This window comes from Dasypus novemcinctus, chromosome 10 (genome assembly GCF_030445035.2).
Source record: "Dasypus novemcinctus isolate mDasNov1 chromosome 10, mDasNov1.1.hap2, whole genome shotgun sequence".
NCBI lineage: Eukaryota > Metazoa > Chordata > Mammalia > Cingulata > Dasypodidae > Dasypus > Dasypus novemcinctus.
The window spans coordinates 111,127,771-111,141,480 of NC_080682.1; the positions used below are offsets into that span (position 1 = coordinate 111,127,771).

The 13,710-nt window shown below is 40.9% G+C and overlaps 1 protein-coding gene across 5 annotated transcripts in view; it reads right to left on the reverse strand.

Annotated features, from left to right (window-relative positions):
• INTS4 (integrator complex subunit 4) overlaps positions 1–13,710 on the reverse strand; it is a 145,480-nt gene that overhangs the window by 51,194 nt on the left and 80,576 nt on the right. For all 5 annotated transcript variants that reach the window (XM_058306038.2, XM_058306039.2, XM_058306037.2 and 2 more), the window contains 3 exons: positions 13,045–13,219; positions 5,469–5,674; positions 2,547–2,689 (listed from right to left, as the gene is read on the reverse strand). In XM_058306038.2, coding sequence (XP_058162021.1) covers positions 2,547–2,689; positions 5,469–5,674; positions 13,045–13,219 — 524 coding nt within the window. The remainder of the gene's footprint in view (positions 1–2,546; positions 2,690–5,468; positions 5,675–13,044; positions 13,220–13,710) is intronic.

Genomic DNA, 13,710 nt, shown 5'->3' on the forward strand with positions numbered 1-13,710 from the left:
ATCTTACTAGGACAGCATGCTTTTCTCCAACTATGTTTCCTTCTATGTGGAATGAACTTGATTAATGAAATATTCTGTCCTCTCTCAGTCCTTTCACTCACTGTGCCTCAGGGGACATTATAAAGGTTAGAGTTTGGCCTCCCCGTGCCAAGTTCCTTTATTCACCTCTCATTCCATTAGAAAGGGATGAGGGGAAGAGAAGTGCTATTTATAGGGTCCCCGAGAGGTCCCTACATATATGGGTCTTTCTAAAGTCAGACTTCAATTCTGACTTGTAATATAGTTATTTGTGACTCTCTCATTCACCTCCCCACCTATGCATTTCCTGCTCCTTTCCCTTCCCACTATTTGAGGGCTAGGTCTCTGGGTCAAATCCATTTTTTAAAAAATCTCTAAAGCACCTAATAGTGTTGGGGTTATAACAAGTGCTCAATAAATATTTGTTGAATGAACTAAAGATACAATAAACAGAGCTGCCTCCCTCAAAATTTTCATTTATGCATCTATCTTTGGCAAAATCTTAAAATCATACCACTATAACCACACCATCTCTCTTTCATCACACTCTTTTTTATTACTTCTAAAAAAGGCACCATTCATGGGAACACACTTTTTAAAAACTAATTGATATTTAGGTGAGTTCAAAATCTTTTGGAGCACTAAAAGGTTAAAGAGTTTTTGTCCAAAGTCACCCAAAGTCATCCTTACATTAATATTCTGGGTGGACCAAATAACCACCAATCTTATATTAAGGCTAAAAGAATATTCTCTCAAACACTCTGTAACAACCCCTTTCATCAAGCAGAATTAATCATTCCTTTTAAGTCTCCCAAGAACCAGAGTTAGTTTATAGGTGTTTGTTCCCAACACAACCCCCATGTCCCAAAAGGGACTGAGTGCTCCTTGAAGACAATCAACAAATGCATGTTGGGTAGAGCTGAACTAGACTGAATCTATCCAAAGATTTGTCAAAACAGAAAACCAGGCATCAAAAATGTTACCCAGAGCAATATTCTGCAGTATCTTTAGTTTTTAATCTTTCAAATTCCTAATTCGAACCAAAATTTTCCCACTTTTAAAAACAAATCTTTCTGAAAATAAACTATGAACAGTTGGAGTGTCCTCTTCACGTAAGCTCATTTATATATGTGAAGCATCAGAAAACAAATTCTATATTAAAATGCATTTCATGGGAAGCAGATGTGGCTCAACTGATAGAGTGTCCACCTACCATATAGGAGGTTCAAACCCAGGGCCTCCTGGTCCATGTGGTGAGCTGGCCCACACACAGCGCTACCACATGCAAGGAGTGCCATGCCATGCAGGGGCGCCCCCGCATAGGGGAGCTCCACATGCAAGGAGTGTGCCCCGCAAGGAGAGACACCCTGCACAAAAAAAGCACAGCTTGCCTAGGAGTGGCACCCCACACACGGAGAGCTGACACAGCAAGATGATGAAGCAAAAAGAAACACAGATTCCCATTGCTGCTGACAAAAATGCAAGCAGACACAGAAGAACACCCAGCAAATGGATGCAAGACAGCAGACAATGGGGATAGGAGGGGAGAGAAATAAACGAATAAATTTTTAAAAAAATAAAAATAAAATAAAATGCATGGCAAGTAGTTTCCCAAATGATTCATGAACAGAATTAACAACTTGACTACAGTCAGTAATGGGAGAAGTATTCAGGGAAAAAAATGATTGTGATTTCCCATCTGTAGGTCAAATGTCAGCCCTGCTTCTACAATGATGGCTGTGATCCTGTAAAAACGCAAAACAGGAGCCATTAATACTATATATAGGGGCGGCAGACTAGGCCCAATGGTTAGGGCGTCTACCACATGGGAGGTCCGCGGTTCAAACCCCGGGCCTCCTTGACCCATGTGGAGCTGGCCATGCACAGTGCTGATGCGCGCAATGAGTGCCGTGCCATCCAGGGGTGTCCCCTGCATAGGGGAGCCCCATGCGCAAGGAGTGCACCCCTTAAGGAGAGCCGCCCAGCGCAAAAGAAAGCGCAGCCTGCCCGCGAATGGTGCCGCACACACAGAGAGCTGACACAAGATGACACAACAAAAAGAAACACAGATTCCCATGCCACTGACAACAACAGAAGCGGACAGAGAAGACAATGCTGCAAATAGACACAGAGAACAGACAACCAGTGGGGGGGGTGGGGAGAGAAATAAATAAATAAATAAATCTTTGGGGGGAAAAATACTATATAGGAGAAAAAGTAAATTTAAGTGATTCATTTTTGTAGCTATAATACTGCTGCTCTCAGGGCAATGAACACAGTAAGCACACAGCAGGCACAAAGTATTTGCTGACTAGAAGGACAAATGAAAAAATAATAAAATGTGATATTTCATTTAGGAATCAGACAAAGATTTTGGTTGCATTGAATAAAGCTTTCTAAATTGGGGAAAACTGGGAACCATACACATAATCAATGATGACTGCACCAAATAATGCCAACATCATACCTTTACCACATGACGGGACACATTACGCAAATAAGCAAAACAACCAAAGAGAAGTCCTTACTTCCATATGGAGTCCCTATCAGTAGGATATTTGGCTAAATTTTTCAGCAGCTCCACCAGTGCAAGATGAATCCCTTCTTTGGTTGAAACATTAGTACAACATAGGAGTTCATGAAGAGCCTCTCTAATGTCTCTGGACGAATCCTTTAAAAAAAAAAAAAAGGTAATAATCACAGTAGTCACTATTGGTTAGCTGACCCAGCCTCCATCTATCATCCCTTCTCCCTAGCCACGTTCCCACCCAGGGTAGCCATGTAACAGTGTGCAGAAGTTTCCTAAGATCTCAGAGAAATCTTTCGTTTTATTGCTAAAAATGGACCAGATGTAGTAGTCTTGCCTCCTTTGCTCTTCCTTCTTCCTTCTTTGTGTCTGGAATTCAATCAAGATGCATGGAGTCTTCTTGCCAATATGAAAGGAACAGGGACATGAGAAAAAAAGCCAATAGGCTAGGAAAGTCAAGGAAGAATGAAAAGAAAGGGCCTGAGTTCCTCAACACGGCTGTGCAGTTATCCCAGCACATGGACTGCCCAGTCTTGGACTTACTGCTATATAAGATGTATATGTTAGGCTGTTGTCACGTAGTCTATTAACCACAGGTAACTGCAGCTGAACACATTCCTATTTACTTTCATTCCTTGCTTCAGTCACAAAATTTGTTGAGATTCTTCTCTGGACCAGGCATCATCACCTTAAGTGTCGAGATAATATGAGTACATATGGTCCCTAAGTTCAAGGTGCTCACAGTATAGGAGAGGGAGAGGTATGCAAACAATTATAATTCAAGGTGCTGTGAGAAGTGGAGGAAAATACACATAGCTCTCCCTGGATGTGTCATAGAAGGATTCAAATAACAATGCTTTTACTAATTCTTGAAAAGTCAATGGAAATTCACCAGTACATGGGGTAGAGGTGGCAAGCATGCCAAGGAGAATAGATCTGATGTACAAACGTATGAGAGAATGAAGCATATCCAAGGAACTACAAATACAGTAGTTCAGTGTTGCTAGAATGTAAGATATGTGGGGGAGTGTAACAACAGCCAAGGCTCTACATGCAACACCACCATTATCTACAGTGCATAGACAGTGCTTACTGAATGAATAAATTTCTTCAGGCAGGGTAGTATCTCAGCATGGCAAAAGAAAAGGCAAATTCCAGCTGTAAGGATCAACTAGCTTAGTCTCAAATACAGGATCACAGTAAATATAAGGGTAAGCAGGGTTGGAGAATAGTTCAGAGACAATGACTTTGCATAAGTCTAAACTCTTGGACAGAATTCCAAGACAAAGAATTCAGACCTCTAAAAATTCTCTGTGAGTTTATATACACACAATTGTGTGAAAAATTCTGTACATCAAAACATAGCTCAGGACACATCCAAGCTACTCAGCAAACTGTTAACATCTACTTGTGCCGGATACCATAAGACATGAGGAATAAACAATTTTAAAAGTCAGGATCCTGCCCCCTTAAGAAGCTGAGGATCTGTGAAATAGAAAATTAGATAATCAAAACACAGACTGATAAACAGTACAACAGCATATACAGGATAGCATCGGAATACAGAGGAGTGGCATTTAGGCTACCCAGGGGTGGGGTAGTTAGAGAAGGCCTCCTGGATATGATGCCTGATGCGGAAGTTAGGTGAAAACTGCCAGACTTGCAGGCAGAGGGGGGATATCTCACACTGAAAGCAAAATCGTGAGAAAAAGCACGATGTGTAGGGGAATAACTATACCATCAAGTTCAAAGTGAGGAATGGTGGGAGGAAAGCAATCAAAAGGAGGAGCGGTTAGGTTATAGAGAACACCCATGGAGAACAATATACAGAATGAAAACCTACTTGCTTAGGAAAAAATACATGAAAAATTATAAAGACTTAGAATTCTGGAAAAATCTTAACGGAAGTGCTAAAAGCAACTGACAGAAAGAAATGAACCTTCAAAATCAAAGCATCCAATCTGTTTTATAAAGAAGTATGCAGCAGAAATCTGTAATAAGTGTGTCAATGACTAATTATCAAATTGCTATCCCTTTCACAATATTTGAAAACAAAAAACAAAAAAAAAAGCCAGAGAGGCCAGTCTCATTTAGTAATACTCTGGAAAACTTCAGTACTGGTAAACAAAATCCAGGCATGTTAAAAAAAAAAAAAAATCTAAGAACGACGTAGAGTCGCACAGCCTGAGACAAACCTGTAATCATATCCTGGCACAGACACTTATTAGCTGTACACAACCTCTAGCAAATTACTTTTTTTCTTTGTAAAACCCCAAGGTTGAATGAATTGATCCCTAAAATTCCTTCCTACTGTGACATTCCATGATTTAGTACAAGAACTAAATAAAATCAAAGGCTAAAAATAATTCTAGCCCCTGTCTTATCAGTAGCCACCTCCCTCTTTGCTCCCATCTCTCAATTCTATGCCACCATTATAGCAAATTCCTTTTATCTTTTTTGGGGGTGTGTGTGAATTCCTTTTAATTCCTCAAATATCATATTCTCTCTTACTATGAAACCTTCAGAGATGGCTCTTTATGTTTGGAACCCCTTCTCTACTACCAGCACCACTCCATCCTTAAAAACAGGCCTCCTCCAAGCGTCCACTACAGGATTTCTGCCTTCTTTCCTGACGACCTCCTCAGTCTCCCCTCAGCCAACTGAGGTTAAACCTAAATACTCTAAGTATTCCCAGGGCACCCTGTCCTTTCCTGGTCATGCAATGCCACACCTTATTCAGATTTCCTGTTTAGCAGTCAGTCTCCCCCATCGTGGGGGATGAGGGGCAGTGAGAAGGGAGAAATGTGACGGCTTGATAAACTGTTGTATTCCCAGTGCCTAACACAATGTCTGGTATGGAAAAAAAAAGTGGCACTCAGTAGGCATTAGATGAAGAAATAAGTAACAATCTGAGAACACTCACCTCTAACACAGCCAGGACAGTATCCAGCTGATCCTCTCGGAGGGTGATATTGTTAGAGATTTTTCTCATGGTATGTATGGACTGTAGACGTACTTCCTCAATTTCATCATTAAACATGTCAACCAGGAAATCAAGGCACTTCTCAGCAAAAGAAGGTGAGGACTGGGCCAGCATGCAGAGAGCCTCCACAGCAGCAATGCGAACCTCTAGGGAAAAGGGACAAACCAATCCAAGATGAATCCTTCTTATATTCAGGATGTCTTCTGTTCTCTATTCATCTCACTCCACAAATGACCCCTGAGATATCTTCTCCATGCTCACAAATACAGCTCCCACCTTCACAATGACCTAAGAACTTGGGCTTTGGTATCGCAAAGACTGTCAGAAATTCTGACTCCACAGACATGTGATCAAGTCCAATGTCTCTCTCCACAAACTGAATTTCTGAAAAACTAAGATACCTTATTTATCTCAGTAGCCAAGCACAATAAAGGAAGTCACTGAATAATATTAAGAGTAAAATAGGCTAGATAGCAATACTGTCATTTTAGAGTTAAGATTCACCAAAGTGAATTAACTTGCCTAAGAGTGAGTGAAGGCAGAGCTAAGACAGTACTGAGGTCTGCCAATTTCTAGGCCAGTACCACATAGGGGTTAACAGAACATTCTTTAACAGGGAAAGATCCTGCCATGTGAGAGAAAAAATAGAGAAGCCCCGAGAGGTTGAGAGAGGTCCTGGAATCAGCAGAGCACAGAGAGACCCCCCCAAGGGGCTGGGCCCACAGAGCAGCTGAAGATTGAAGAGACAAGCCATAGGCCTGATGGTCCACAGCTGAACTCAGGAGGGAAGCGAGCTGCCAAGACTCAGAAAGGAGGCCCAGTAAGAAACAAGCCCCATGTCTGGGTGTGGGAGACAGTGAACCCGGATCGATGGACGTCCTGCTTCACCACGTGGCAGGATGCCAACATCACCAATAGCTGACTTTGATGAGAAAGCATCTGTTATGGTGCCTTGACTTGGACATTTCACAGCCTTGGAAATAAAAGCTTTTACCGTAATAAATTTCCCATTATAAAAGCCAGAGGAAAAAAAAAGAAGACATGGTTTGGTGGAAGTATGAAGGTTCCCAGGAGCACAGTTTGAAAGCACAACTTATTCTCAAATGTTTAGTTAGTAAATAGATAAACAGATACAGCAAATGTAATAAAACATTAAAAGTTGGTGAATCTGCATTGCTGGGGAAGGGGGAAAAGGGTTTGATGTAGGGTATATGGGAGTCCTCTATATTCTATATGTAACTTCACCATGACCAAAAACTTTTTTGAAGATATAATTAAAAAAAAAAAAAAATAGACACTGAGGAAGAAATAAAAGAGATTGCCTTGTCACTGCACATACAGGGCAACACCTATTACAGTGATAAAAGGCAAAACGCCAAAAAAAAATTTTTATGATATTTTCCGTTTTTTAATACCCCAATTAATTATTTTATTTTTTCTAAATTGTTATTTTATTTCTAATCTTTAAACCTATCGTTGCTATTTCATTTTCCTTATTAACTGAATTTGGAAATATATAAGGCTTCATTTTTTAAGAAGTTTCGGATCACAGTGGGGTTCAACTATGGCAGAGGAGGAGCACTGATGTGATCAGTGGGGGATGCATGGATGGGAGGAGGTTCTCCAGGGCATGCATATAGGGTATATAGATATGTTTGGATGTTTGTTGAGTACTGACATAGGGGGTAGAGTTTTACACAACAACTGAGGGAGTGCTGGGTTCCCATTCCAGGGAACTCTGTCGCACTCCCCAGTGGAGAGCAACAATCCCCCAAGTACAAGGGCAAAGACCAGTTAAAAAGGAAGAGCCAATGATGGGCCCTTGATACTGATGATGCTTATAAGCCTGTGTGCTTGAAATTTCAAGGAGGCCTAGAGCAGTAGAATACCTAAGAGTTACTCCTGAGAGCCTCCATGTTGCTCAATTGGCCACTCTCTAAGCCTAACTCACCATACATATGCATTACCTTCTCCCCAGTGTGGGACATGACTCGTGGGGATGAGCCTCCCTGGTGCCAAGGGATTACTACCAAGCACCAGCTGATAATGGAACTAGGAAAAGACCTCGAATAAAAGGAGGAAATGGTAAGGACAAATGAGTTTATACAGCTAAGAGACTTCAAATGAGTCAGGAGGTCATCAGAGGGTCACACTTACGCATGTCTCAGCAGGATCTCAGAGACAGCCCAAGTAGATACAACCCCAGGTAGTGGTACTCCTGGGTATGGAGACACCCAGGTCCTACAGTCGTGGCAGATGGCTCTGGAGTTCAGTGCCTTGTTAGTGGGCCCTGCTTTGGAATTTGTGCTTCTGAGTGTGATGGAGTTGACTCAGATGTGACTTTTCTACACATACCTCTTCTGTCACTTTTACTGAACCTGTGGTTGACGCTGGGGTTGATGTATGCTCAGGAGACTTTAATCTCTGGACTGCCAATGTGCTACCTGGACCCTGAGCCTCAGTTGAGTTGCAACACCTACTCTCCAGTTTGGTGGACTTACTCAGGTCAGTTAATAAGGAGGTGAGGATGGTCAACCACCACACCACGGAACCTAGAGAATCTACAACTGCAAGCAGGAGAATCTGATCCATCAGTCATGGGGGATCTAAGCCCCCTCTCAATTTAGAGGAGGAGTGGGCATTGCCATTCCAAGGTCCTCAGGATGGAGAAATAAAATATGGATTACTGTGGACTCACTGGTATTCTACTATAAAATTATTGTGACTCTAGCAATGGAATAAGTTATATCATTGATGTGGAGACAGTGGCCACGGGACTTGCTGAAGGCAGGGAGAGGGTAAAAGAGGTATGATATGGAGGCATTTTTGGGACTTGGAGTTGTCCTGAATGATATTTCAGGGACAGATGCAGGACACTATATATCTTGCCATAACCCACTGAATGGACTGTGAGAGAGTGTAAACTACAACATAAACTATAATCCATGCTGTGTAGCAGTGTTCCAAAATGTATTCATCAAATGCAACGAATGTACCACTAATGAAAGAAGTTGTTGATGTGGGAGGAGTAGGGGATGTGGGGAGTAGGGTGTACGGTAGTCTCTTGTATTTTTTTTTTAAGATTTATTTATTTATTTCTCTCCCCCACTTCCGACCCCGGTTGACTGTTCTCTGTGTCTACTTGCTGCATCTTGTTTCTTTGTCCACTTCTGTTGTAAACGGCACAGGAATCTGTGTTTCTTTTGTTGCGTCATCTTGTTTTGTCAGCTCTCCGTACGTGGCGCCATTCCTGGGCAGGCTGTACTTTCTTTCACGCTGGGCAGCTCTCCTTACGGGGCGCACTCCTTGCACATGGGGCTCCCCTACACAGGGGACACCCCTGCGTGGCAGGGCACTCCTTGTGCGCATCAGCATTGCGCATGGGCCAGCTCCACACAGGTCAAAGAGGCCCAGGGTTTGAACTGCGGACCTCCCATGTGGTAGACGGACACCCTAACCACTGGGCCAAGTCCGTTTCCCTATTGTATTTTTTAATGTAACATTTTGTGTGATCTATGTATCTTTAAAAATATATATATATACACACACATATACATATATATATATATGAAAAAACACCTTATGACAGAGAAGCCCCCAGAGCAGCCCTGCCACTGGTTGCCCTTTCCCCCTTGACCCATTTAGGCTTTTGACTATGGTGAATAATAGTGCTACGAGCATTCATGTACAGGTATTTGAACACCTGTTTTTTGTTCTTTTGGGTACATGCTGAGTAGTGGAGTTGCTGGGTATATAGTAATTCTGTGTTTAACTTTTTGAGAAATTGCCAAACTGTTTTATACATTTTCTACCCATTTTTAATCAAGTTGTTTAACTTATTATGGAATTATGACTTCTTTATATTAAAAAAAAAAGTTGCTGGATTTAGATAGAGGGTATGCTCTATTCAGATTCTGTATAGAGTTTGTATCTTTTTTTTTATTTTAATTTTTTTTCTCTTATTTCTCCCCCCTCCCTGCCCCCCACTGTCTGCTCTCTTGTCCATTTGCTGCATGTTCTTCTGTGCCTGTTGTAATCTCATTAGGCAGCTCTGGGAACCTAACCTAGGACCTTCCAGAGTGGGAGACAGGTGATCATTCTCTTGCTTCACCTCAGTTCCTTAGTTCACTGCATCTCATACTGTCTATTCTTTGTGTCTCTTTTTTGTTGTGTCGTCTTGCTGCTCCATGTGGGCAGCACCACTCCTGGGCAGGCTGCACTCCTGCATGGGGCTGCACTCCTTGCGCAGGGGCACTCCTTGCACAGGGGGCACCCCTGTGTGGGGCAACACTCCCTGCACACAGCAGCACTGCACGTGGGCCAGCTCACTACACGGGACAGGAGGCCCTGGGTATCGAACCCTGGACCTCCTATATGGTAGGTAGAAGCTCTTATCAGTTGAGCCACATCCATTTCCCTAGTTTGTATCATTTTTGCAACTGCTCTGTCAATTTGAAATTATTTCAAAATGAAAAGGTGAAAAAAAAAGTACATGCTTTACAATGATACAGATCTTAGAGCAAATTATGGACAGTGACCTTCTATAATAACAACTCTATGAGAGAATGGATATTATTCTTATGTAAGAGATAAGAATTGAGGGGTTAAGAAGTTTAATTACTTATTTTTGATCACCCTCTAGGTGACCTGAGGAACTTCTGGTCAACATGAGATAGTCAGTGTGACTGCTTCAACTGATGCAACACCAAGCAGAAGCAAAGAAACTTGGTTATTCACTTTGCCTGTAAGTCTGGTCATAGGAAGCTAGATTCACAGTTTCCACTGGGCTTTTGGAATGCTGAAAATACATGGCAGACTGACTCCTAACCAGACTCCTAACCAGACCAGGATTCCACAGAAAAGGAATCTGCTGTACTGGGGGAAAAAAAGACTGGTCCTTGGAGTCTGATCATAGGTAGTCATATCCTGGCTTAGCTGCTTAGTCTGTGCTAGTACTAAAGATACAAAAATGAATAAGAGCAACACAGTCTCCCAGGACCTACAAACTAAAATAGGTCATTGCTTTCCTGAGTGAAAAGTACTACAATGGAAAAAAGCCCAGGGAGTATACGAAAATACAGAAGAGAAACACAACCTATTCAAAGGGATCAGAGCAGCTTTCTGGAACATACAACCCCTAAAACTATACCTGAAAATAGTTGTTAGGCCAAAAGAAAGAGGCAGTAGAACAAAGGCCCAGAACATGAAACAATTAAAAGACAATATATTTTAGATACTGCACTAGAGTACATAACCAACGAACTAAGGTTCCATTTCATCCCTGGCTATGTGCCCCTAGAACCTTAATTTACCCAGAATTTTATAAATATGATAAAATTAGTTAGCTACCGTACCTGATGCCTGGCTATGGTCTACTCACTTTCCAAAGTTAAGTTACTTTAATTAAACCTTAGTGACAAACTGAAAATTTTAGAAATAAACCATATAAACATTAATAGTGATGAAACTAAATTGCAGAAACTAAGCAAGCAAAAATGCTAGCACAAGCTTAACATAAAATAGGTTGCAATTACTCATCTTTGGGTAACACTGGTTTTAATAACTGGACTTCTTACTATCTAACACCATGGAAAGAGTAAAACTATCTAACATTGTAAACTGTAATTCATGTTTCAAGTTCATGAAGAACAAAAAATTAGCTTTGCCTGCTTTCTTATATACAGAAAACTTAGTGGAACTTGGATAGGGTAAACATATTTTTATATAAACTGACAGAAAATTATCTTTCAAAAATAATTTCTCTGCCCTTCTAAAATGACATTATATTCTGAGGTAATTTTTATAGGCATTTTAAGACTTGAGTTCTAGTCCTGTCTCTGACACAAATTTACTGTGAAATCTGGATAATCAATATTACCTCCCAGGATCTATTACCCTCACTGAAAATAAGGAGGTTGGAGTCAGTCACCTCAAAGCACTCATAATCTGTGTTCTACATAAGAATCATATGAGAGACTCACAAGGGCTTTGTAGGACTTCTATCACTGGCCAAGATGAAGTAACAACGATCAGATTTACTTTCCCATCTGAAACAACTAGAAAACTGGACAAATATTTGAAACAGCATTCAAGACACTGGATATCAGACAATAAAGGATAGTGATCCCTGACAGATGGGAAATAATGAGGCAAGCTCTATGACTACACCAGCTTACACACTTGTCCCTGATAAAACAACATAGAGCTGGGGAGTCTGTGGAGGCCAAGGTGGTTAGAGCTCAGAGGGCAAAGTACCAGAAAGGAGGGATCTACAGAGAGAGAGACAGAGACACAGACAGAGAGAATGCACTAAGGAGATTTACAGAGGGTCCCTCTCAAGTCTTCAACTGAGTTTGGATCTGTGAGACTACCACTCAAAGCATGGGAAAGAACCATCCAAAGGCATCAGAAGAAATAATCTCCAGAGCTCACATAGGGCCTAGAACAGTTTTTTCAGAAGAGTTTTGCTTCAAGAGTGAAGAAAAATAAGTGCTGGTCTGGTCCTGCCTAGCAAATCTTAAAAGTAAGACCTGAACAAACTGCACCCTAGAACAAACCTCAAGAGTATTTATAAAAGTACAAAAATATTCATTACCCAACAAAGTAAAATTCAATTATTGGCATACAATAAAAAAATTATGAGGCATGCAAAGAAGCAGGAAAATATAATCCATAATGAGAAGAAAAAGCAATTGACACCAATCCAGAAAGCACACAAACAACAGACTTAGTAGACAAGGATATTAAGACAGTTTTTATGCATTCTATTTTCACAAAACTGGAGGAAAGACTTAACAAGTTACATAGAGACACAGGAGATATTAAAAAGACCAAATTCAAATCGAACTTCTAGAGATGTAAACGACAGTGTCAAAGACAAAAAGCAACAGAAACTACCCAAAATGAAGCACCAAAAGAAAAAAGACTGAAATAAATAAATAAATAAATGGAGCATCAGTGAACTGCAAGACAAGTAGCTTAATATATGTGCAATTGCAGCACGCAAAGAAGGATGGGGACAGAAAAATATTTGAAGAAATAAAGGACAAAATTTTTCCAAATTTGATGACTCTAGCAGCTCAACAAACTCCAAGCATAAGAAACATAAAGAAAACTACACCACAGCACTTCATAATTAAATTGCTTAAAAACAGTGATAAAAAGTGGGTAGAGAAGAAAAGACATCATATAACAGAAGATAAAAATGAGAAGAGACTTCTTTATAGAAACAACGCAAACTAGAATACTGTGGAGTAACATCTTCAAACTGATAGAAAAAACTGTTCATGTTGAACTGTATTCCCAAGAAAAATATCTTGCGAAAATGAAAGTGAAATAAAGTCTTTATCAGACATACAAAGGCTCTGTGGTGTGACATACCTAAACTTACATCTGGCTTCAGCCTCTTACTGATATCAGTAACATCAGTTTTTACTGTTAAGTGCTTAAAATGAATGTGTCTTAATTGTGCCGAGTGCTTAAATGGGCAATGGTATTATTATGCTGTCAGACTTACCATACATCTCATCTTCCAGTCCATGAACAAAGGCTCCACAAGCTCCTGACTCAATCAAGTTCACAGCCCCTGTATCTACTTCTTCCTTGGGAGCATCGTCTCCCCACTTCCTGCCGCTGGAAAATTCCCCTGAACTGTAAAGTTCCTTGGCATGCTCATGTGCAGTGCGTTTCCTCTGTAGAAAACAACAACAATTACCACTTGCAGGAGGTTCATGAATGAACAGTAAGGTGCACCCCTGAGAACATGGACGGTAGGAATCAAGGTTGCTCTCTCAGATCTACACTTTTTAAAAAGTAGTCAATGATTGAGCAGGGAAACAGAAATTCAACTTAAAGTAAACCCAAGGCTCACAGGCATATAATACCTCTCTACAACCTGATTAAATAGCATGAAAAGACAGCAAAAGAATGCAGCCATCAGGTGGGTGGCTAAATGCCATGGCAACATAGGAAAGGGAGAGTGACAGGCAAATAATGGCAGTGTCCCTTCAAGCACCATCCTAGGCAGACAACACACTGGACCCAGAAAACGATCTCCTTAGTTCCAGTAGAAATAAGTCTCCATTTGACAATGGAAATAGGATGCTTGATAATTTTTGCTTGGACACTACACTGACTATAAGAAGTTTTCTGATAATTTCACGTTCTGCCCAAATTGCCTTCA